The sequence below is a fragment of the Perca flavescens genome, chromosome 23, assembly GCF_004354835.1.
Source record: "Perca flavescens isolate YP-PL-M2 chromosome 23, PFLA_1.0, whole genome shotgun sequence".
Lineage (NCBI taxonomy): Eukaryota > Metazoa > Chordata > Actinopteri > Perciformes > Percidae > Perca > Perca flavescens.
In genome coordinates this window covers 17,519,009-17,543,075 of record NC_041353.1, presented here as the reverse complement: position 1 = coordinate 17,543,075, position 24,067 = coordinate 17,519,009, and the positions used below count along the sequence as shown (strand labels likewise).

The following is a 24,067-nucleotide window of genomic DNA, read 5'->3' as shown; positions in this document are numbered from 1 at the left end:
TTGGGTGAAGAATTTATGTTGTGACAAAAACGTGTCATATATTATCCAAAAAGAATTGGTTATAGCACAAAAGAAGGCTTTTAGTGTGGGTCAGAATATCAGTCAGATTGGTAATTGTTTGTTTTAATGAACAGGGTGGAGACATCATGGTAGCGTGGTCCTACCAGACTCCCGTACATTTCATTTGTACACAGAGTCTGGCCCTCTCCATTGACAAGTGTTAACTTCTTTGAAGGCGGGTACTCTGTTGAAGTTTAATACTATTGGATCTGCCCAGAACCACTCTGGATCTGCCTTAACCAATCGCTAACGTTTGGTTGTGACGTATGTCGTGCGCATGTGCAACAAGAGGATAGACCGACAACAACTATCGGCTTATATTTAGCATTAGCATCGCTAGCGTTAGCCTTAGCCAACTCCTTCACCACTAACCGAGCGAGCTGGAAAATCAAACTTTTCCCGAAGCCCAGGGGGAGGAGGGCCACAACATCATAGTCACCAACAAAACTCAGCAAAGATTGTTCTTGCTCGGTCTTTAACTTCTGGATATTCGGCAGCGTTGCCACAACGGATTGAATGGCTTCGCTTGCATCTTTGTCCGCCGCAACTCTAGCGCACGGCCTCAACTCTCAGCCACTCCCTCTGTTCGCTGATTGGACCGCCAAAAATTTTGAAGGAAAAAAACCCAAGACTATACCGCGAACCCAGACGTATGCTGCGTTTCGGACACAGTTTTAAGCCCGTAAATTACGACTTCAAGTCACGACTCACGACTTGGTAGCGTTCCAGGCAAAGTCACCACAAACCCTTCTAGCTAGCGTTAGATAGTGGCTACCTAACGTTGACGTTAGCTATCTAGGTTACTTTACGTTGCCTATATATGTCTATTTATTTATACTTATCACTGTTAATAAACGGCGTCTGTACAGCATCAAATTGTTGTTTGTGTGTGTAACGTCAAAAACTGTAACTGGGAGTACAACAATCTGGTACGAGTTCATGAGTAGTAAGTTACGGGTTTGACTGCCGTTCCAGGGTTCTTTCACGAGTAGAAGGTTGTGAAAACACGAGTTACTGGTTGCCAGGAACGCAGCAGTAGTACTGAAGGGAAATGAAAATGAGCATAAGTACGTAGGAGGGCGGAGCCAGGCTATCATCATGGCATGAAGAAGGTCAAAAAAATGTTACAGAAGCACTGCTGCAAACAGTAGCTTAAGCTCTATGTATTAACATGGTCTCTTTTTGCTGCAGGGCAAATGATATCCTACACCTTTTATTGTATTCTAGTTATGTTCAATTCACTAAAGATAGGATGAAATGGAAGACACATGTTGCTTAATACCATTCACTGATGATCCCTACACCCACAATCTCCCACTGTGTGTGTGTGTGTGTGTGTGTGTGTGTGTGTGTGTGTGTGTGTGTGTGTGTGTGTGTGTGTGTGTGTGTGTGTGTGTGTGTGTGTGTGTGTGTGTGTGTGTGTGTGTGTGTGTGTGTGTGTGTGTGTGTGTGTGTGTTAGAGAGAGACAGATATGGGTTGGATGTCTGTGTAACACCTAGCATTAAACCATATTTTCTGGGTCTTCATGGACCCAAAGGGAACTACTCTGCCAATTTAAAAGTTCAATTTGAACCCCTCCATCACATTTATTTTACATTATAGCCTGCCGGATCTCCCAACCGGCCTGGAGAAAATCTAGTTAATAATCCACTTCTAACCCATCAGATGATTTCAGTGAAGTAAAAGAGACATGGTGGGAAGTTTATTAGGAAGTGAGGACATGGTTGGTTTGTTAGTTGATTGATTGATTGATTGATTGATTGATTGATTGATTGATTGATTGATTGATTTTTGATAATCTGATAATTTTGTGTCATGGGAAATGGATTCCTTTTTATCACAGGAAGGCTATATTTGTTAGCATACACTGTAAATACACTTTGATGTTTTGGTTCTTAAGAATAGTTTTTTTGAATATGTTTTCAGGTGAAACAAAAGGGGTGAAACATGAGCTGTTTTTATTTTTTTTATTTTAACTTCCATCTCAATATCTCTTTGGCTGTTTATTGCATAATTCTTTATCGGTGTTTAGAAAGGTTCAAATTAAGGAAGGGAAATAGAGCTCAACTGATAATTGATTTTTGAGGCTAAAACTAATGTCAATATTTGAGAATAACATTCAAAATGTTCTGCACAGCTTAATGCAGTCCGGTGCTGGTGTGAGTCCAGGTCAATGAGAGAATAATAATATTGGTGATAACTGTACTGTACAGTGATATTGGCTCATAATGGCGGCCTGCCATTTATCGGTCGAGATGAGAGGGAAATCAAAGTCTTTGTGTGAAAAAGTATCTGTGATGAATCTAAAATGGACCCTCTGGAATTTGTGTTGTTGTTTTACAGAGGAGCTACGGAAACTCAGCTGGTCTGGAATCCCGCGTCAGGTCCGACCGATAACGTGGAAGCTCCTTTCGGTAAGTTTTATAAACCGCTTACACACTCACATACATGCTGCACATACTTAATGTACATTAAGGCATCAGCACACACGTTGAAACAAACAGTAATTTGTGTAAAACTTAGAAAACACTTATTTACACACACAGAAACACACTCAAAGACAAAAACCTACGTCACCTCATACTTAAACCTGCAAGTGAAAACACAGATTCATCAAATGCACGCGTAGGCGCATACACGCACTTGCACAGATAATATCGCACAAATAATAACCACATTACAGAGGATCTTAGGCACACACGCACACTAATGTACAAAAAGTTGCTCTCATTTTCCCTCTACCAACCCCTCCCTTTTTTGATTAATGAAGACTGGTAACAGTCCTGCTTTTTTCAGACTTCAATAGGGAAAATTAATTGCGAGGCACAAATAAATTATTCATCAGACATGCGGTGTGTTTACTCATTAAGCCATTGTTGTGGTGCACAGCTCCTAGTCTGCAGAGAGAAGACTGGCTTTTTGAACACCATGACTTTCCCATTAATTACCGCACAATAGCTAATGTGCTGCAGAAAAGATGTCATTAAAGGTGTGTGTGTGTGTGTGTGTTTTGGTGGTGGGAGGTTACCGACTGGGTGCTTTAACCGGTAACTGCTGCTTTGTTTGGTACTGTACTGAAGTGAGGGCTCATAACGCCGTATGCCGTTGCAAAGCATTGGCTGCAGTGTAGGCAGCCAGGTACTGGCAACGGGAGGGGCACCTCAGCACTCCAGCTGACAATTTGTGTGTGTATCTGGGTGATTTAGCTAATGTACCATAGATAACACCCCATTAAGGGTTAGTTGGAGGTTGTGTTCAAATGTGAGTGTTTGTGAGTATATACATTATGTGTGCATGTGTGGGGTAGTGTGTGTTCATACACTGCAGTAAACATTGGGCTTTCAAAGCGCAGCTACCCTGCGGCCTGTATAAATGATGGTTTTATCGCCTGAAGGAGGAACAAAGGGACAAAACCACATTCAAAAATAACCGTTCAGAAAGCAAAAAAAGGAAGAAATGAGAGGGGGGGAAAGTTTGGGTTGTGGGATTACGAGCAGTAGTTCCACATTTTGGGTAATACAGCCTTAGAGCTAGTTGGATTTTGGAACTTTGGATAGGGCTAGGTTAGTTCTTTCCCCATGCTTACCATTTCTAGCTCCATATTTACCTTACAGACATGAGAGTGGTATCGATCTTCTCATCTAACCTTTGGAAAGCAAATAAGTGTATTTGCCAAAATGTCCAACAAATTCTTCAAAGTCATACTTCACCCAACATCTTTAAGTATAAAATATGGACTCTCTTCAGGATTCAAAGCTAGATGTAAAAAGGTAGTTCTTTTGTCTTTATAGAGAAATCCAATGTGGTAAGCTTGAATTCTTTGGAGGGTTCCAGGCTTCTCTGGCCGTAGTCTACTCGTCTGTTGTCTCTTCTTTAAGCTATGAAGCCTCGAAGCCCTGCAGCTCCTTAAGAGCCAGTTTATTTCCTCAGTTCAGGAGACAATCTTAATATTTGAATAGTCTAAATCGACGACGTTCCACGTGCCGCTGGAAATTCTGCTGGATGTCCCTCTTTTTAGGTTGGATGTCTCACACCTTCTGCTTTCTTTGTGTTGGCATTTTAAACTCCGGTGGATTTATGAGGACTATGGTTAACTGCTCCTCAGATCTCTGCGGGGTAAATCCAGACATCTAGCTAGACTATCTGTCCAATCTGCGTTTTCTAAAACATCCTTTGAATAATCACGTTCCACCAAAACACGTTCCTTCACGAGGCTATTTTGCAGAGGCACCGTCATTGTGTCCGGGGCTTAGCGCCTCCCAAGACGATTGTGATTGGTTTAAAGGAATGCCAATAAACCAGAGCACATTTTTCTCCCATCCCGGAATGCTGCGTAGACTAGCCAGACCCTCTTCCACAGTGCCGTGGAGGTAGGTCTTGCAATGCGAGACTAATATTTGAATGACAACTTTCTATCTGTTTTGTTAAAAACCAAGCCGGTGCTTTGCTATCCAACACTGTCCCCACAAGCCGAGATATATGTAATATTTCTGTTTTTCATGGACATGGACAGGTTGGACATGATTTTAAGAATTTATCCAGTTTAATGGAAATACAACTAAAATCTTCATTGAAAACGTGTATGTTCAGATCACTTTGATTAAATATATAGGGGGCGTTTTGGCTGTGCAAACTTCAGATCCATATCTGAAGTTATCTCAGCCCCACATTTCCAGGGCCTCATGCAGCGTGAATTATCCCAGGGTTAAATCCATGGTTTGGATTCTAGCGAAAAGTGGGCACAGTGTCAAAAGCAATCATCATCTTCTGAAGTGTCATAACACTTGACTGCCTTCTCTGTCCTGTCTGTGGTGTGATCCAGTGGAGAAATAGATGGGAGGGATCAGGCTCGAAAAATCTATTCTCCGTCTGGGAAGCACGCATGCACACACATACACACACATTCAGACTCACAGCCCACGCTTGCATTCCATAAACTTGGCAGAGGCACCTAATAAAACTTCACTCAGGTTGTGTCCCCTGTGCCCTTCTCCTGCTCACCAGGGTGCACCAACTTATTTGATTTTTTTTTTTTCTCCCCTCCAGCAAGCATGCTTGAGCCATGCTCTTCTTTACCTGACAAAGACGAGAAACGAGGTTTCCCATTCCGGTTTGAGCTCGGCAACGCTCCCCTAATGGCCTGCATTTACCACCACATCACAGAAATCGTATATAACTCTCTGCACCGTTATTGGCCTGTGTGGAAATTAAAAAGCAGTAAAAAAAAACAAAATAACAACAACATCTCCAACAAGGTTAAGAAAGAGCAAGCAATATTTAGCTTGACTGGATAGTTCCCTCTACCTCCTTTTCACTATTTGAGCAAGAGGCCCCACAGGTTGCCCCTGGCTTCAGAAACCCATCCAGTTGAACTTTCTATTATTTAAGAAATAATACCGTCTTATTAAAAAAAAAAAAAAAAAAAAGAGCAGTTTGTGTCCGAGCCTGAAGGAGAAAAGAGAAATTAAATGGCTTTTCTGCTTTGTGAAAGAATGTCAGCCTGTGGCAATATGTACACTTGCTAATGGAGTGTGGAGTTAAATGTGAAGTGGTGGGAGAGGAGAAAACTAACTGGCTGTGGAAATATTGATAATACTAAAGGGTTATGTGAGATGTATCAGTGAGCAGCGGCAGCTGGGACAGAGTTAGATATTATTATGTTCAACTGTTACCTTACAACAACAACACATAATTATATCGCCTGAGAGAAAAGAGCACTGATTTTTTTCATATGAGGCAGACATGTGATCAACCTCCCTCGGTATGCACAATCTTTAGAGGCATCTCGCAACTCGGCTAGAACATTTAGTTCCTTTTCTATTTGGATACTTTAGGCTTAGTTCATGAGTGCTGATCCATTGTCACCTCTCAAAATTAACTACTAAGACCTGAGCAAAGTGCTTTTTCTAAACAGATCACAGGACCAAGAATCGAAAGGTGTTGCTGTTTGTATATCTTTACTTTGTGTATGTGTGGGGAAATGGAAACTCTGCATTTTGCCTACTATATCTGGGTCATGGGATGGGTCATCCCCAATAGAAAACGTGTGACAAGCAGCACTGCTTACTGTGTAGTATCTGTTCCTCCTCTGGATTATAAAGGAGGAACTTACTTATTGACTAAGTAAGGGGAAGTCATTTTTATGAATATGACATAAAAAACACGAGATTAAAGTCTGATCAGTAAAGCAGTGAAGCCCTGGTAATGTATGGTGGAAAAATATGCATTGTGGTAGATATCAGAGAAAGCCTTTTTGTTTTTAAATAGATCAACAACAAAAAAAGTTCTGTTTCATTCAAGATAAAGATATATAAGTGTGAAATTAGGATGTAAAATAGCGACTGCCGTCCATGGCACAAGCTTTGCCAGACCACAATGTCAGCTCACTCAATATGGTTTTATATACTTAAGTTTGAAGCCGCTCTGACATCAACCTGAACCCTTCTACAGTATACGTGACTTGATGAGCGCACCTCTTACTTGGCTCTTATTGGTCATTTAGTTTGGAAAACCACAGATGCAATCCATTTATGGAGTTATATTACTGCCATTAGCCAAGAGCGCATTATTTCAATTTGAGAGCATTTCTCACTGATATTACGTTCAGATTTCTTGCTCTCACACTCAAATAGTCACTGCTCGCGCTCAAAACCTTGCTCTCACACTCAAATAGTCACTGCTCGTGCTTAGATTTGCTCTGCTTGTGCTCAAACTTTCTGCTTAGACTCAGATATGTTGTTGTTTGGACAGATTTCCTGCTCTCAGCTTTGAACCTTCTCCTCGCACTCAGGCTGATTCTGCGCTTTGCAAATTTTCTGCTCTCGGTTTCTCCTGCGCACTTGGATTTTTTTTTGTGTTATAACCCTGCCAAAAGTCAACAACCAATAGAATGCCAGCTGTAGTGTTGACCAATGAAATGATCCCTGCCCCGTTGAGGGTGCGTTCACTTTACGTTAGAACGTTTGTTGAGGGCGGCTGCACTGTAACCGATAACTGTAACCAAGTTTATATATCCCCGCGCCGTTCATTGCTTTATTATAAGTATATGTCAACAATGTGCACAGAATGGTCGACGCACTTTCACCTGCAGCCATCAGGAAACGGGAGAAAGCTTTGAAGTTGGACATATGAAGTTATGTCCACAACTACGAGGGTGAGTAACATAACTTAAGCACCTAGCTAGCTAGCTAACATATGGCGCTAGCATATAGCCTAGCTTGATGTCCATAAACAAATAGATTTTCTTTATTGTATAGCTAGATTGAACGACATATGACGGACTGTATGTGTATATGTGATGACCTCACTTTGTATTTTTTCCTCGTTTGGTTAACCATGTTCCTGGGATTTGGCTGATTTCATGTTAGAGCCAGTAGTAGAACCTAAACTGTAACATAACTGAAAGAACACCAGAAACTGGATTGTTAGTGTCAGTTTTTGCATCACTGTTGTGTTGTTCATCAGAATTTAGTCTTCATTCCTTCATATAGCATTAGTCTGAAAATGATGAATTCATATCAGTCTGGTCTGTGTACTTTTTCGTTCATTCGATTTTCATTTCATAAACAGGTATTAAAAAACAATAAAGCAATGAACGGCGCGGGGATATATAAACTTGGTTACAGTTATCGGTTACAGTGCAGCCGCCCTCAACAAACGTTCTAACGTAAAGTGAACGCACCCTCAACGGGGCAGGGATCATTTCATTGGTCAACACTACAGCTGGCATTCTATTGGTTGTTGACTTTTGGCAGGGTTATAACACAAAAAAATCCAAGTGTGCAGGAGAGATCCGAGAGCAGAAAATTTGCAAGCGAGCAGAATCAGCCTGAGTGCGAGGAGAAGGTTCAAAGCTGAGAGCAGGAAATCTGTCCAAACAACAACATATCTGAGTCTAAGCAGAAAGTTTGAGCACAAGCAGAGCAAATCTAAGCATGAGCAGTGACTATTTGAGTGTGAGAGCAAGAAATCTGAACGTAATATCAGTGAGAAATGCTCTCAAATTGAAATAATGCGCTCTTGACTAATGGCAGTAATATAACTCCATATCCATTGTCTTAATTTCTCCAGAACCTTACAGCGAAGTAAGTTTCTGAATACATGTGAGGTAAGAAAGAGGTCCTGCAGTCATTTTAAATCTCACAATGTCAAATTGATTCTCATGTGGATGTTTCCAAACTCAAACCATGTAGCGAATCTCAGCTCACCAGATGACCAGAAGTGGGCACATAGAGACAAATGACGTTTTTCCACTACGTGGTACCTGCTCGACTCGGCCACGGTGCCCCGTCCTCCTTTTTCCATTGAAGATTTAGTATCGCCTCCTGCGTGAGGTTGGGCGTGGCTGGTCGTCATAGCGACGCCGCAGGAAACTGCCGCGACCTAACTCGATACACACACACAGAACGTCGAAGGTGTGGTGTTTTTGATTCTCGGCATGTGGCTGTTGCCGCAGCCAGAAGACTAATTTTGTATCAAAAGAAGCCGGAGGCAGCAAAAAAAATCCGCTGGTTAAACTATTTAAAAATGGCGGGTTTGTTCAGGACACCCCCGTCTGTCGCTAGCAATGATGACGCAGTGATTAGTGACGATTCTTTCCGACCAATCAGTAGTCTGCAGGTTTTCATGTCACCTTTTGGTATCGGCTCAGCTCGCTTGGAACCTCGACGGAGGTGACACTAAAAAAAAGTACCTGTTGGCAGGTACCAGGGAGTTTTTCTCGTAATGGAAAACCAAAAAAGGAGAGTAGAGTCGAGCTGAGTCAAGCAGGTACCATGTAGTGGAAAAACGCCAAAAGCGACAAAAGCATTTTCGAAAGAAGTGAAGTTTTATTTTTTCAACTTTTGTATGCCTGTAGTGGGACAGTTTGTTTCCATTCTGCTTCCAGAATAATGTGCGCCTGCTTAGTGGAAATCCATTTAGATTGCGAGAAAAAACCCAATTTCCTTTTAAATTCCCCAAATGGATTCCCCAAGCATATTTCCCCTGTTTTTACACAGAGATTAGTGAAGTGGAGGATCCATTAGAGGGATGGAAGGATCGAGGAGTAGATTGATGCAAGGAAGAATGAAGAGATGAGGTTTATGTACAGTAGACTGATTAACGGAGGCAGGAGGAAGCACTGTGCTGCCACATTTTGAACCACTGGCAGGTCATGCAAAGCCGTCATGCATTTATGCTTCACTTTCATCTTTCCGGTTATTAAAAAAATCTCCACTCACCCTTTTTAACCAGTAGACCACAAGTGAAATGAAAATTCACTCAGTTTCAAGCATAAGTAAGTGCACTTGGATCTTGGGCACTAAATGTACTTTTACTGTGAGACATACTCCGTTATATTCAGCTGCTGCGATAAGGACTGAGCCTTTACACATGGGGCGCACGCTCAACCATGTGAGCTACCAGGGCGCCCCAATTCTCTATTTTCTAAACGAAAGGCACGCTGCATCCTTTTCCTTTATAACCAGTTATTCTTCAAACATGCACAGTTATGTTAAACTTTTTCCCCCCCGCACAGTTTATAGTAGGGCTGGGACAATATGCTTTTGTCCCTATTCGATTCTTTCTCGATACATGGGTGCCGATTCGATTGATATTGCGATTTTAATTAATTGCGATTCTAGAAGTATTGCGATCAGTGAGTCTGACATTTATTTCATTTGTAAAGAAGTACCTAACATGTAATTTCTGCATTTTTTGCTCTCCGTCTGTTGGAAACACTGATATGAACACCGATATGATGTTGTCGCCATCATCGATACTCTATAAACAAACTATTATACAAAATATTTAGGTGAATTATTGGTAAAAATAATAAAAAAAATATTGATTCTAGGAAAAAAAATTGCGATACATACGATTTTCGATTTGTTTATAGCCTTGGTGATCTTAGAAACATCGATATCCTATTAGTAATAAAGAGAATTAATCAAAAAATGTAGTGTATGACCCAGCTTGTGTCCTTTTCGGTCTTCAATCGTGTGTGTGTTTGTGGGGTGGGGTGTGTGTGTGGTCCTATCGAGCAGTAATGCAGTTGCAGTGTATGATTGACCTCTGCTAAGCTGTCCATTAACCTCCAACACACACACATGCTCTCCTCTCCCTCATTTGGCTGAGTGTACATAACACTGGAGCCCACTGTTTTGTAGCTGGCCTGTTGTGGTTCATTTTTGTGTGTGTGTGTGTGTGTACTCCTGTGTTTGCACATGGAGCAGTTTCAACACGATTTATTTTTGGCAGAAAGCTGTCTGTGAAAAGTCCCCGTCAGTGCTTAGCCTGATTTCTGCGGGCACAAAGGCGACCCTCTGGCCGACTGGCAGCAGTCGGGTAGATGGGACAAGAGGTGAGGATGAGTAAGGAGTCTGCCTGCTTCAGTGTTTTGGTCGTGAAAAGATTTACATTGTTGTTTTTCAGGGTTAGTGACTGAAACCAACAGATAATGAGAAATACATTGAATGATGTATGATGTAAGGCAGAAAAGATAGATGGGCTGTCAGGGAATGTGAAATGGGATGCGTGTGTTTATGTCATAATGTTCACAAATGAGTGTGTGGAACCATATTTGAAGTATGCGTATTTTTCACAATTGATGAGTATGTCTTAGCCAAATGTTGGTTTGTGTGTTAGCAAAGTTGTGTGCAACAAATAAGCCTCTAGGCTCTCCAGGCTTCTCTAAGGGCCTTGAAAAAAATGACTGAAAAATAAAAAAACTTATGGAGTTTCCTCTAGACAATTGCCCAAAGTTGATACTTTGTGTGTGATTGTTGATATGCTTGCACATTACCAAAAAGTGGAAGATGGCTTCTAAAAACAACAGAGTTACAACAAAGACAAAGATGCACATACAGACACAGCCACTACCACCCTTTCAAGGACTTTGTGATTTCCCGCCTGATGTGCAGACTGTCTTTGTTGGTGCAGGTAGATAAGTGGAGTTTGATGGCGATTCCATTAAAGCCAGTCCAAAACAGAGTTGCTCTCAGAACTGACTGACCAAAGGCCAAAATTGAATACTTCACTTGCACATACATATATAATGGTACCAAGCACTTGGACATGCATGCATACTCTCGCCTAGGCGGCTTCTCGTAGATCAGCAGCCAAATGCGTTCTCAGAAAAAGTGATGACAAATAAATGTAAGCGTGATGAAGAGAGCACTTGTCTACAGTACTGCAACATCTGTCTTGCTAAACGAATTACAAGGAGCTCTTTGAAAGATTTGTGCAAGGAGGTCTTGACCTTTTGGAGCTTTCAAGCACATCTCTAGGTCTTCTTTATCAAATAGCCTTGGCTCAAAAATCATATTCCTTCTCCTTTTCAGCTAATGTAGTTGTCATCACCCGAGTATGGCACTTCTCCACTGCAGGTCAGCATGGAAAAACTGTCCAGGGAAATGGAAAGAGAGAATTCTTCTCAAATGGAATGAGAGAGAGAGACCGACAGAGAGAGAGAAAAATCTAAAATGACTACTTATAGCTACAAATAGGGCTGTGTAATTAATCGAAATGTAATCATGATTAGGATTTTGGCTCCCAATGATCAGCTACGTGGCGTGTCCATTTATATTTCGGCTCCCATGTTAAAAGGTTAGTGCTTACACACTGCCTGCGTGACGCATATGTCTCAGAAAACGCGTGCATGTTAGAAATAGGACCGACGCCCATTTCCATCGACACGCAAGCGTGTTGGAAGCGTTTCCAGGAAAAATTTAATATGAAAAGATGTTTATGTCATTTTGACACGAATACATTTAATAATTTACATTTTGATGTTTGAAAGTCTCTAGGTTTTGACATAAATGCAGATATAAATGTAATTTAAAAAAATAATAATTATCGATTTTCAAATATTGCACCTGTCATTACAGAACTAAATATTCTGTAGCCTGTTTTGCCGTTAATACTGCAGACGCTGTCTTTGCTGTAATCAAATCAGTATATATTTACGTTTATGGGAAACCTACATGTGTACAGACAAGGCTAGCAGCAGCTGCGCCGCGTCAGACACGTTTCTGGTGTGCAAAGACATAGAAAAATCCACGCAACAGAAACGCCACGCTGACGCCACGCAGCCAGTGTGTAGCCGGCATTACATGCCATCATTGTAAGGCACCACAAGTCTTGTCATATTGATAAAATTGGTTAAATAACCTGCCACCCTCTTTGTCTTTAATCATCATAATGTTTTGGAACTATTTATGAATGCTTAAAATTATATAGTAACAAACACATGCACTTAAGGCAGTATCAAAACATATCAAGACCTTTGAGCTTTTGGTGGTTAAACAGCTACACGACCCAGCTTTTTATCGCAGGGACAAGTTTTTAGAGTTTGAGTTCGGTTATGAAGACTTTAACTGCGTGAATATTTCAGAGCCCCTGGTCCCAGCTCTCGCTTTTAATAGACTTTAGATTAGTTGTTTAGTTTGGAGTTGACTTTCTCCTCATTGCATAAGTCTGACTGCACAAGGCGGATACACACTTTTACAAATGTATTCTCACATAAACTGTCTGACACACACACACAGACAGAGAAAGGTAGCTCCCTAAGAGGCAGAACCCATTTAGGCAAGCAGCAGAAAGTTTTCTCTGCAAAGTGAAGTGTGTCATTCATGGACTATCTAATCCCAGGTGGTTGGGTTTGGTTTGTGATTGAACTTGGCCAACAGACTCCCAAGCAAGTCCAGATTTTAGAACAAGAGTTTAGAAATAAAGGCTCATTAAATAGTAAATACTGACAGACAAATAATTACGAGAGACAAACAGCGTAAAATGTCAGGCAGTTTCAGACTCCGAGAAGTCGTGGAATGATACTGAATATCTATGGATCTGAATTAATGAGTCCCATGTGGAACCCGCAAGTGTGTCTGTGAGCATGTGTCTCTGTGCATGCGTGTCAAAAATAGACAGGTATATTAGTTTGGAGACTGTTACCAGTTGCTTGCTAACATTTTTATGGGCCTGTACTAGAATCAGTAAGGCATTGTAAATGTTGATTGTTCATTTTACACAATGTTACATTACATTTCAAATGTTCAGGCTAGTGGTATTAAGTATAGTAATATAGTATATTACTTAGTATAAGTAACCCTAACTCAATACAAATGAAATGATCTGTTGTAGATAATTTAATTTCAAACTTAAAGGTATAGTGGAGGATTTTCTTTTTCCGGGTGGATCATCAAGACTATTGGTCCTCCTGGTTGTCAATCATTCTGGTGGTAGGTTTACGTAAGGCCGTCGTACGTGCACGTCCCTAGCTTTCAGGTGTGTATGTGTTGTGAGCTTGAGCTACGGTTTCAGGCAATCATTGAAGCATTGAAGCTTTTGGGAGAATATTTCACACGCTGGCGTGTGCTAAAAGCACAGGTTGGGCTTCCCACTGATGCCTCAGTCGTGAATTTTCTACTCCACAAGTAAAGTTTGGCATGCTATTTGGAGAAATCCATTTAAAATCACTGCTAGTAAAAGTTGATGTAAGCTATGATTAGCGATGCTACCCCTGGCACAAGTCACGCACCGCGCACGCACGGTAAACATCTCAATTTGTGAAAAAGTGCAAATCTTCTTTTGGAAAGTAGGCTGGTATGAGCCATGCCGACAGCAACTTGTTAACCGTGCACTCTCGTGCACACGTTTAATAGGCGTTCCCTCTCGGGAGCAGGCAGAGTGTTGCGCATGTGCATTTTTTCAAAAAGTACAGAGGGCGGTTCTTTTTTTTAAATTCGGGAAAATCCTCCACAATACCTTTTTAATTTTCATAGTCTGAAGATTGATGTTATTGCATTTATAATGAGGTCAGATTTTAGAACTTTTGACATATTACATAATTTGCCATTTTGGGAAATGCACTTATTTACTTTCTTGCTGAGAGTTGGATGACAAGACCCTCCACCTTGCCCTCCCCCCCCTCCTCAATAGCTACAGACAAAGAAATGGCACATACTAAGGAAAGCTCATTGTGGGACTGGCTCTAATGGCTGTAATTCTGCACCATGGCTGAATTTTAGGAAAGAGACTTCAGATACAGTATTAGGGGACCACTAAGGCCTATATAAAAGCATCTAAAGAGCACCATGTCATGGGACCTTTAAGAGTAAAACCATGGGGAAACAGCTAGCCTGGCACTGTCCAAGGGTGACAGAATCCACCTGCCATCAAAAGAACATCTTATAAAACTACTATCTAATTCTTGTAGATAGTACTTCTATCTCGACTTCTGCTTTTTGTTTTTGGTTTATGATTGCTGAATTTTAATTTATTTGCTTTGTATGTTTGTGTACAGCACTAGTTGTAGCACAGCCTTTGTGTCTGAATTGTGCTATATAAATAAATGGCCTTGCCTTGCCTTCCCAATCATTATTGTTTCCATCAACCTGAGCTACTGCGTATGAATTAAAGATGACTATATTATTAACTATATTCACCATTTTATTAACTCTTTCCTACTTCTGTCCTTCTCTCACCCTCTCTTAGGGTTACCTACCAGCTAATGCAGAAAGAAGAGAGAGCGTCCTACAGAGAAAAAGACAAGAATATTTTGGCTTCATCCAGCAATACTATGACTCCCGCAATGACGAACACCATCAGGACACATACAGACAGGTATATGCATACGCGTACATTCACGGGTCCTGTTTACTTGTTGTGTGTTTATTCATTTCTTTTACATGTGCCTTTAACACCTGTCTGGCAGGACAATCTACAAAAGGTTCCATTTTCAATTACAAGAACAACTTGTTGTCACTAATGTATTCCCTCAGCACAAACCCAGGACGTGTGTGTGAGAAAGTGTGTGTGTGTGTGAGAAAGTGTTTGTGTGTGAGAAAGTGTGTGTGTGTTTTGACAGGATTTGGCCATACAGACAGGATTACTGGAACCAGTTCCATGCTTTTTTCCTCTCTGTCCTTTCCTCTTTTCTCCCTCATGTACAGACTGATGTCGGTTTGTCTGCCTGTGTTGACATGGAGGGAGGGTGGTTGAGCTCTGTTCACAGACTAGAGAAAACCAGCCCCAAGCTTCAGAAAGCTGCTTAAATGAACACTTTTCTTTGGCTTTGAAAATAATATCTACTTTTACTCTTTTAATCGGTCTTTCTCTCCCCCCACATACTCTTTCATTTTAAAACTCGGCCACTTCCCATTCATTTCAAGCCTATAAGAAACATCAAAGTTGGCAGTCGATGGCAAAAACACACATTTCTCATATTTAGTCCAATTTCCCATTGATCTCCTCTGCACTGTTCCAGGAAGCTGGCATACTTTGTTTTGATGACTGTTTGGATCGTGTCTTGATGCCTCCTTTTCTGCCAAATTCTGCTTGTTCCAACACTGTTTTTGTTGAAGGACTGAGCTGTGATGTTAAGTGAATTTCTTTCTGTGTGTGGTAGTGTATTTGCACACATGTCAGTGTGTTTGTATGTGTTTTGTGTACATTATATTTAAGTGGCTGTAGATGTATTAGCATGCGTCACAAGTTCCTATATGTTTTATGTTTGTCTATGTGTTTGCTCTTATTAGGTTGTCCAACAGCAGTGTAGATCTCTCCATCTCTCTCTTCTTGTGTCTGTCTATCTGTCTCGTTTATATATCTGCTTATGTTGTTGGTAACTTGCCCAAACAGCTTGTGAGTGTATGTGTTTATCCATATGCATATTGGTGTAGCTACTGTAGAAGTCCCAGCTTGCACTGCAAGCTTTTTGAAGTACTGCTGTGTATTTGTTCCATCCCAAGAGAAAGTGTTGAAAAGAATTCCATCTTTTTTTATGCTATCATAACATATGTATACACTGGAGTTCTGTGTTTAAAACAATTGCTTCTGTTAAGGCTGCATCAAAAACATTTTGACCACTAGAGGCAAAACTACTTTAGAAATAGTCCCTAAACACATTTAAAGTAGCAGGGCTTTGTAATATTATGGGCTTCTGAAGTTACTGTGGCTACACTGGCAACCCACCTAAATCCTTCTCCTTGCCACCTGTCATATGTAATGTACATTCGCTTATCTTCACTCCACCGTTTTTTACTATTCAGAGTTTTTAGCTTGTGTGATTTTTGTTAGCTGGCAGTAGCTGCCTACAGTTTTATATGGGTAGTTAGAACCATATAGGAAAGCAAATCAAAGCAATGGTAAGAATGCTGCTAAAAGTTGCATCGAGGATTGTTGATTCCCAGTGGGATGAGCGCTGCAAGGATTAGAGTCATTCCAATAAGTATAATACCAGTTTAAATCCGACCAAAAGTAAACACAGAAATTAGCCACCTAATTACCTATTGTGCTAACTGCATAGGTATCTACTGCATATGTATCTACTGTTGTAAGAAGGGTCACAATCACGAGAATATGACCCAGGTTGAAATATAGCCACATTTTTCTTCATGTCTGAATGTGCCCCTATTCTAGGGTTTTACCCATTCCTAGTCTACCGGACCTATCTTCATAGCACTGGGTCGACGTGGAGTATGGTCTGGCTACATCGACTATCTATCGGAGATTTGGGGGGCATGTGTTTCTTCAAACCAATGGTAATTGTCACGGGTGGCGCTAAGCCAAAATAGCGAGAGGGAGACCCGCCACATGTCAGGCTTTATCCCAGAAATGTACACCCATTGAGCCAGACTAACCACTTCCTGAGTACATCTGACGAGATTTAACAGCTGCCAAAAACAGGTTTAAATGCGGAATAATGAGGACAAGTGCATGAAGGGGACGTCTGTGTGTGTGTGTGTGTGTGTGTGTGTGTCTGTGTCTGTCTGTGTGTGTGTGTGTCTGTGTGTCTGTGTGTCTGTGTTTGTGTCTAACACCTTTCTCTCCCATGTTGCTGTCAGATCCACATAGACATTCCCAGGATGAGTCCTGAGTCTTTGGTGCTGCAGCCAAAGGTGACAGAGGTAAGGTGGACAGAGCAGACAGGACTGTGAATACAGCTCAGTTCCCAGTCCTGTCAGTAACGAGCCACACACTCTCACAAACGACCCGCCCCGTCCAGTCTGGACAATTTTATCTGGCTTGGCTCCAGCCGCTGTCCTGCATCCGTCTGGCTCCCTTCTGATGATTCTGTCTTCCTGTAATGTTGTCCATCTGCGGGGCAGACACTCTGAAATGGTATAAATGTGGTCAAACACACACAGCAACGCACACACAAATGTACTCTCAAGCACATAGCATCACAAAGACATCTCAACATATGCACACTTGCATTCAAGACCACCGCTGCTATCCATTTCAGACCACTGAAACCCCCGTCCGCCTTCAATCAAGGATACCAATCCACTAACTGTTGCTCTCTGTCTCTGTCTGTGATGCCCAGATCTGTGCTAACTTGCCTAGTGCCCGTTGCTTCAGTGTTTGTCTTTTTTTCTCTCTTTCTCTCTCTGCAGATTCACATTGACATACCGAGAACTAATCCTCTTATTCCTCTCTTTCAACAAGCTTCTGTCCAAGAGGTGAGACCCCTCCCCTGCTGCACACACACCACCTCACCTAGCAGGGTTTTCCCCCCCTTTTGCTTTTGGTCAGATATGGGTGGTAACATCATCCGTGGGACTGACATTGTGGAGCAAAAGGGACAAGTGACAGATAAAAATAAATAAGAAATGAAAATTCCCAATTAAAGAGTCTGTCTAGGAGTTTGAAATGGGGAAAACCCTAGCTTTAGCACACTGCATGATCTGGCATGGGTACACACACACACACACACACACACACACACACACACACACACACACACACACTAAGATTACATATAGAATAATGATGTAATACCTGCAGTCATGCATGTGATCAGATACACGCAAACACTCTGCATGGTTAGCACTATTGTATGTCATTGTTCTTCTTTGTTAGTGCTACTGAACAAAGCATTTCTTGTTACAGTTTGGTGTTTTTAAGGATATAGGAACAAATTATCTTTAAACCCTCCGAAGCATTATGTTTGATAAAACAGTAACTATCAACTGTAGTTTGGGCACATTGGGAAAACATGCGGCGAGGCACACATTACTGGAATCCTTAACTATTTCATCTTTGTAAGCTGCTTTGGATAACAGTCCTACTTAAATGCTTAAAATGTAAATGTGGTGTTTCTGCAGTGGTGTGAGACGTTGGCTCAGCTGGCCTACGGGACTATCAGTGCTGCAGCTTCCCAATGCAACTTAACACGGAAATTAACTTGATTCTCTTCAATTATATGAGGTTACATTTATCTTATCATCTCAGTGTGTCTGGGAGGTCTTGTCACACAGAACCACTGGCCTGAGAAGCAGAGAAGTAAAAAAGCCAGATGGAAAAATCCCATAATAAGGTGCAGGCTAGTGAGGTGACCACGGCTCTGGACTGCCCTGTATATACACCTACACATAGGTGTGAGCAAGCACACACATACTGTATACACACCTGACATATAAGACATGTATGCATTGGCACACACTCTCTCCTAGTCGATTAGTCCACTAATCTGTCGTTTTGGTCTTGTTCTGGCGGCGCCTAAACAATCAAGGAAATAAAAATGTCCTCGATATAGATTACTGAAAGCCAAGCTTTAAACAGAGGAGCACAGCAATTTCTTTTTTCAGTAATAAAATAATACTAATACAATTATTATATATACAGTATATAACAAAATCTCTCTCCCAACATCTGCCGTATTACAAAAGCCAAAAAACTAAAAGCAAGCTATATGACAGTATCATATGCACAGAACAATGGTACCTCCAACAAAGCTACTATACACACAAAAACAAACAAGAATTGTACCGCTGCTATAGTCTCGCTTTGCTAGACCCTCCTCCAAAGCGCGCTGAAGGAGGGTCTGGCTACTCCACATAGCGTTTGGGGATGGGAGGAAAAATGTGCTCTTGTTTAATGCCGTTTCTTTAAACCAATCGGAATCATCATGGGCAGTGCTAAACTCCGCACAGAGCCGCTGATTGGACAGATAGCCTAGCTAGCTGTCTCAATTTACCCTGCAGAGATCTAAGGAGCCATCAACCATAGTCCTCATAAATCCACCGAATTTACACAAAGAAAGGAAACTTCGGAATTTCCTGCAGCACTGGAGAAATATAGATAACGTCTGCTATTACCCTCCATGACATGCCCAAGTCCTTATTAAATTTTAGATCTCCTGTGGTTTCCAAAATTTCTCATACACCCTCAATTATTTTTTTTTTGTATATAAGTTAATCTCTCCATGGACATACGTTGCACCATATTCTTGATCAAAGCAGCAATTGTAGGTGCCTCCATTTTCTTCCACATATATTTTTTTTTTTTTTATGCCGAATTTTTTTTTATGAGCACAGCTCTGATAAACACAAGATTGAACGTGGTGCTTTTGCGTGATTCTTTGTGGAGCAACTCTGTGTTACACATCTGTCGGTTAAATCAACTAATCGATTAGTCGACAAAATTGCATGAGCTTTTGCTTTAGTTGCGGACAGCCCTAGTACACACACAGAAAAAAGGGACAATAGGGCGACATATTGGCATTAATCTATGCAGACAGACTGATGTACAAGCACATTAATTCATACACACAAACTCACTCGCACACAGTGCCCCAGGCAACGCAACCTTTGCTTGCCCCTGTCTTGTAAAGGGTAGAACTCGGGGCTGTAACCAAGAAGGTAGGGAGGGAAATAAGATCAGACAAGAGGGGTGGATAGTATGTATTACTGCTGTAATACTCACACACCAACTCTCCTTTCTTTGAGTGCAAAATAAAAGCTACCAATATATTCAAGCAGTGCACACCTTGTATATTTTGGTATGCAACAGACTCCAAAGCCCCCTTTTTTTATATTGTTATGCTTGCTGCTGCACCACCACCTGAAAATCACCTCTGCTTCATTTCATTCACTTGTTTGTCTCGGCACCCCCCACCCATGGGGCTTGGAGAGATTTAGTCGAGATGGAAGGCAGTCAACAGTCTGTTCCATTTCGGGGAGAGAGGGATATTGAAGCAATTCTGCTTTGATTTCCTAGGTGGGATCTACGTGTTTCTTGTGTTGGAGAACAGTGCATTCTTCATGAGATGTTGATAATCAGCAATTACTAGTTCCCAACGTGCAAAGAAAAAAATCTGTTTTGCCTCCCAATTTGTGATTAATGGTTGAAACGGCAGGATTTAGTCATATTAAGAAATCTTTTTTTTCCATTTTAAGCATTTCACTGTTGCTTGTACAAGGAATAACTTCAAGGTGCTGTAGGTAGGATTGCGAAGATCCAGGACTTAGCCCACAAATTTGAACATTGACAACTTCTCAGTCCCTCCCCCCTTTCTGCTAAAGCCCAAAACGGTCTCCTAAGCCCCTCCCCCCACAAGGGAGAATGAATGCGTGTGCATGAGCAGTGATTGACAAGCATTTAGACACCGGGAACGGTGGGTTTTTGCAAATCGCACTACAGGCTGTAGGTGGTGCCAGAGGAGCCAGATTTCTTTTTTAATGACCTGCTTCATGTAGGAACATAGGGTCAGTTTCAGCACATATGACAGAAAGTTAGTTAGTTTTATAAGGTTTACCTACTGCACCTTTTTAAGGAGTGCATAGGTACCAGTTTTGTGTGGATGTTAATGAATACGTGGGATATTTTGAGCGATTGAGCCCATGATCTTTTGCGGTCGCATCATCTTTTAAGCCTCTAACCCCCACCTTAAGTTTGTTTCACATTATTTGTCAGATGGCGCTGAAGAGTTCTTTGACTTGGCATCATTTTGTTGTGTCAGTTTCCTCTCTACCTCTTGAGATTACCCTTATCAGGGTCCTTGGGGTCTGGAACTGAATTGAGGGAGCTGAAACGTTATGACACAGAAGATGCAGGGAAGCGGATTTCCTCTCCTAGAGATGCATCAAGTTATGCGAAGAATATTAAAATAATGTGAGATTAACATAATTTGCAAGACTGTAGTTGGCTGTCTGTTGAGGACTGTGTGAACTCTGTTTAAACCTGAAGGAAGAGTTGTTTGGTTGGTGTTTTGAGTGTGTAGCTTCTCTGCATCTTTGTTTTTCTGTCTTTCACAGACAAACGACAACAACAAACATTCTTTGCCCTTAGTAAACTGGGTGTAGGTAGGGTAGTGTGTGCGCGCAGGGGTTCACTCAAAGTGGTTCAATGTCTAGGTGCCAATGTGAAATATGCATGTCATCTTTTGAGGTTGCACAACAAAAGAAAGTCCCATTACCCACACTCCCTGCACGCTGCAGCACCTCTCCCTGTTTGAATAATGGGGCTTTGATAAGGAAAGATGAGGTGTGAGGAGTGGATGCAGGTAATGGGGATTTGAGGAGAAAGTGTAGGGGAAAGCCAGCGAGAGTTGCATCTTACCAATCTTCCTGGCTATCTTAACATTGATTGAATTACTTTAAATAGAAATAAGAAGCTTTGGAAAAAAAATGACATTGCCATGGCCATATCTTTTTCTCTCCCCATAAAACAATGAGCTATGATGTTATTTAGAAAGTGACAGAAACATGACATATCCCCAAAAATAAGAAGGTGCTTGATTGTGTGTGTGTGTGTGTGTGTGTGTGTGTGTGTGTGTGTGTGTGTGTGTGTGTGTGTGTGTGTGTGTGTGTGTGTGTGTGTGTGTGTGTGTGTGTGTGTGTGTGTGTGTGTGTGTGTGTGTGTGTGTGTGTGTGCGCGCGCGCGATGTATTTGAGCTCCAGAAAAACAAGCTGAACATCAAGCCTCTAATTCACTGCGGCTGACAGCATTTAAACAGCCACCCATAACGAAGATGGAAGTGTTTGCAAAAAATATTGAGGGAGATGGAGGAGGAGACATAGTCAGAAGAGAAGCGCTAGAGACAGAGAAAAACTGAGTGGAACAAAGAAGAGGAAGGAGGAGACCAACACCAAAGCAGAGGAAGTTCAAAGTGAGCTTTTTGTGCACAAAAATGCAGCAGAGAAAGTGAAGACTGAGGTGTTGCTTCTGTGCTAAAAAAGAGAGAGGGACAGAAATGATGCAGCTCAAATTTAGACTGCACTTCCCCGTCTCGATTTTTCTTGTGTCATTTGGACAAACGGTCATTACCTAACTGGTAAATAAGATCACACGTTTTTGGATAGCATTTTCACAGCAGACTTACAGACGATAAGGAGGGTTGTGGTGGAATAAAACATGGAAGGCAAGGCAGCTTTATTTGTATAGCACATTTCAGCAACAGGGCTATTCAAAGTGCTTTACGTAAAACATTAAAGAGCAGTTAGAAAACGATAAAAAAAAAAAAATTCAAACCTTAAAAGACAAGAATAAAATTCACACTCTTAGCTGTCCATCGTGTTCGATGATGAGGGATGGGGGTGGGAGTGTGGGTTCAGCGACGTTGCCGCTGGTGCCGCTTCTCGTGGGCGTCGAGTCCGATCCTTGAGCCGCACACTCATCTGCAGGGGAAACCAGACGCCAGTGGGGTACCAGCCGCCCACTGGTGTCTCTTGATGTGCCTCTCGGATCGTCGGTCTTGGTTGGTTTGGTGTATTTGAGAAGACTGCACACACACGCACTTAAGGGTTTAACTAGAAACATTAACATCATTAATTAAGCGTTTTTTAAGCATTTTCTTATTGACAGTCAATATTAAAAACAGGGTCCGGAGCGGTTATCAGAACATACGCCATTAAAGGTGCCCTGTGATTATCTTGTAAACAAACAAAAAGTTATGCATACATTCTCACGGCAACACTCTGTGCCTATCCTTGAGGTTGAACAAACAAGGTAAATTTATTTCCTTCATGAATTTAAAAAAACAAACTATATATATATATATATATATATATATATATATAAAAAATCCTGTATTGTTTAACCCATATTTGCTAGCTTGCAGTCTTTTTCTTGCCTGTCTCTGTTGGCACTTTGCTACGCTACTTTGCGTGTTACCACCCGTCCAAGTGCATCCTCATGCAACCAACAAAACGGGGACCCGCACGTTAACACGTTGCTCTATAGCAATACTAGTAAAATATTCCACAGGGTGTCTTTCTAACCCATCCACAAAAACAACATGAATATACTCCATACATTCTATGTCTGTGACCAGCTAATACGCAATGATGGCTCAAGAAAAGTTTAAACCAAATTAATATCTTATAAATCGATATTCACTTCTGCAGTGTTCCACTCCCACAGCAAGCAAGGTTTTGCCCATTCAGCTGCTTTCTTCCACACCTGCCTGGCATGCCTCAAATTGTTCCGATTTCTACCACTGCCTTCCCACACCTAACTCACTTTCCAAAATGTACACTTCTATGATTATGATCATTCTAACTATCCTAATGTTTGGCAGGCCTGATTTTCTGCCAGAGAATAACTGGGTGTCAGTGAACATTATTCATTATTAACGTAACATTTGTGAGGGAAATTATTAATTAATTAATGGATTGATTAGTTCATCAAGACAACATTTTGACAAATTGACAGAGGGGTTCACTGTTAACATTTTCCGATTTTAGCTTCTCCAACACATTGGTTTATTGCTTTTCTGTTTCATGTCATTGTAAATTGACCACCCTTGTGCATTAGTTTCTGTAAAGTAAATGGGTTTTGTCTACAAGAAACCGTTTTGACACTATGTCTCTGCGTGGATTAGCTTCTGTAATGTTAATGCGTGTTGTCTACAAGCTAGTGTTTTGACATTATGTCTCTGTGTGTATGTTTGTGTGTAAGATTTTTGAGCGGATCCTTTTTATCTGGGCCATACGCCATCCGGCCAGCGGCTACGTGCAAGGCATCAACGACCTGGTCACGCCGTTCTTCGTCGTCTACGTCTTTGAGTACATTGGTAAGTGCAATCTCTCCCTTTTTTTTTTTTTTTTTTTTCTCCTTTTCCCTTTCACCTCCTAATCTTTTGTGTGATATGCTATTGATGTGAGGCTCAGTCAACTCTTTTCGCTGCCTGTCTAGAGCAAGTGCTGCTCTCCACAGTGCAGAGTGGCACATTTTCGTAGTTGGCAAGACTCACCGGTTCATCACCGCAGGTCACAGGGAATCAACCCTGGGACCCTCGAG

At 41.5% G+C, this 24,067-nt stretch overlaps 1 protein-coding gene across 4 annotated transcripts in view; it reads left to right on the top strand.

Moving 5' to 3' along the window:
• tbc1d22a (TBC1 domain family, member 22a) overlaps positions 1–24,067 on the top strand; it is a 131,307-nt gene that overhangs the window by 20,609 nt on the left and 86,631 nt on the right. For 2 of the 4 annotated variants that reach the window (XM_028570955.1, XM_028570958.1), the window contains exons 6-10: positions 2,405–2,475; positions 14,537–14,665; positions 16,888–16,950; positions 17,440–17,505; positions 23,726–23,840. In XM_028570955.1, coding sequence (XP_028426756.1) covers positions 2,405–2,475; positions 14,537–14,665; positions 16,888–16,950; positions 17,440–17,505; positions 23,726–23,840 — 444 coding nt within the window. The remainder of the gene's footprint in view (positions 1–2,404; positions 2,476–14,536; positions 14,666–16,887; positions 16,951–17,439; positions 17,506–23,725; positions 23,841–24,067) is intronic. The other 2 variants (XM_028570956.1, XM_028570957.1) reach the window with 2 other exon arrangements.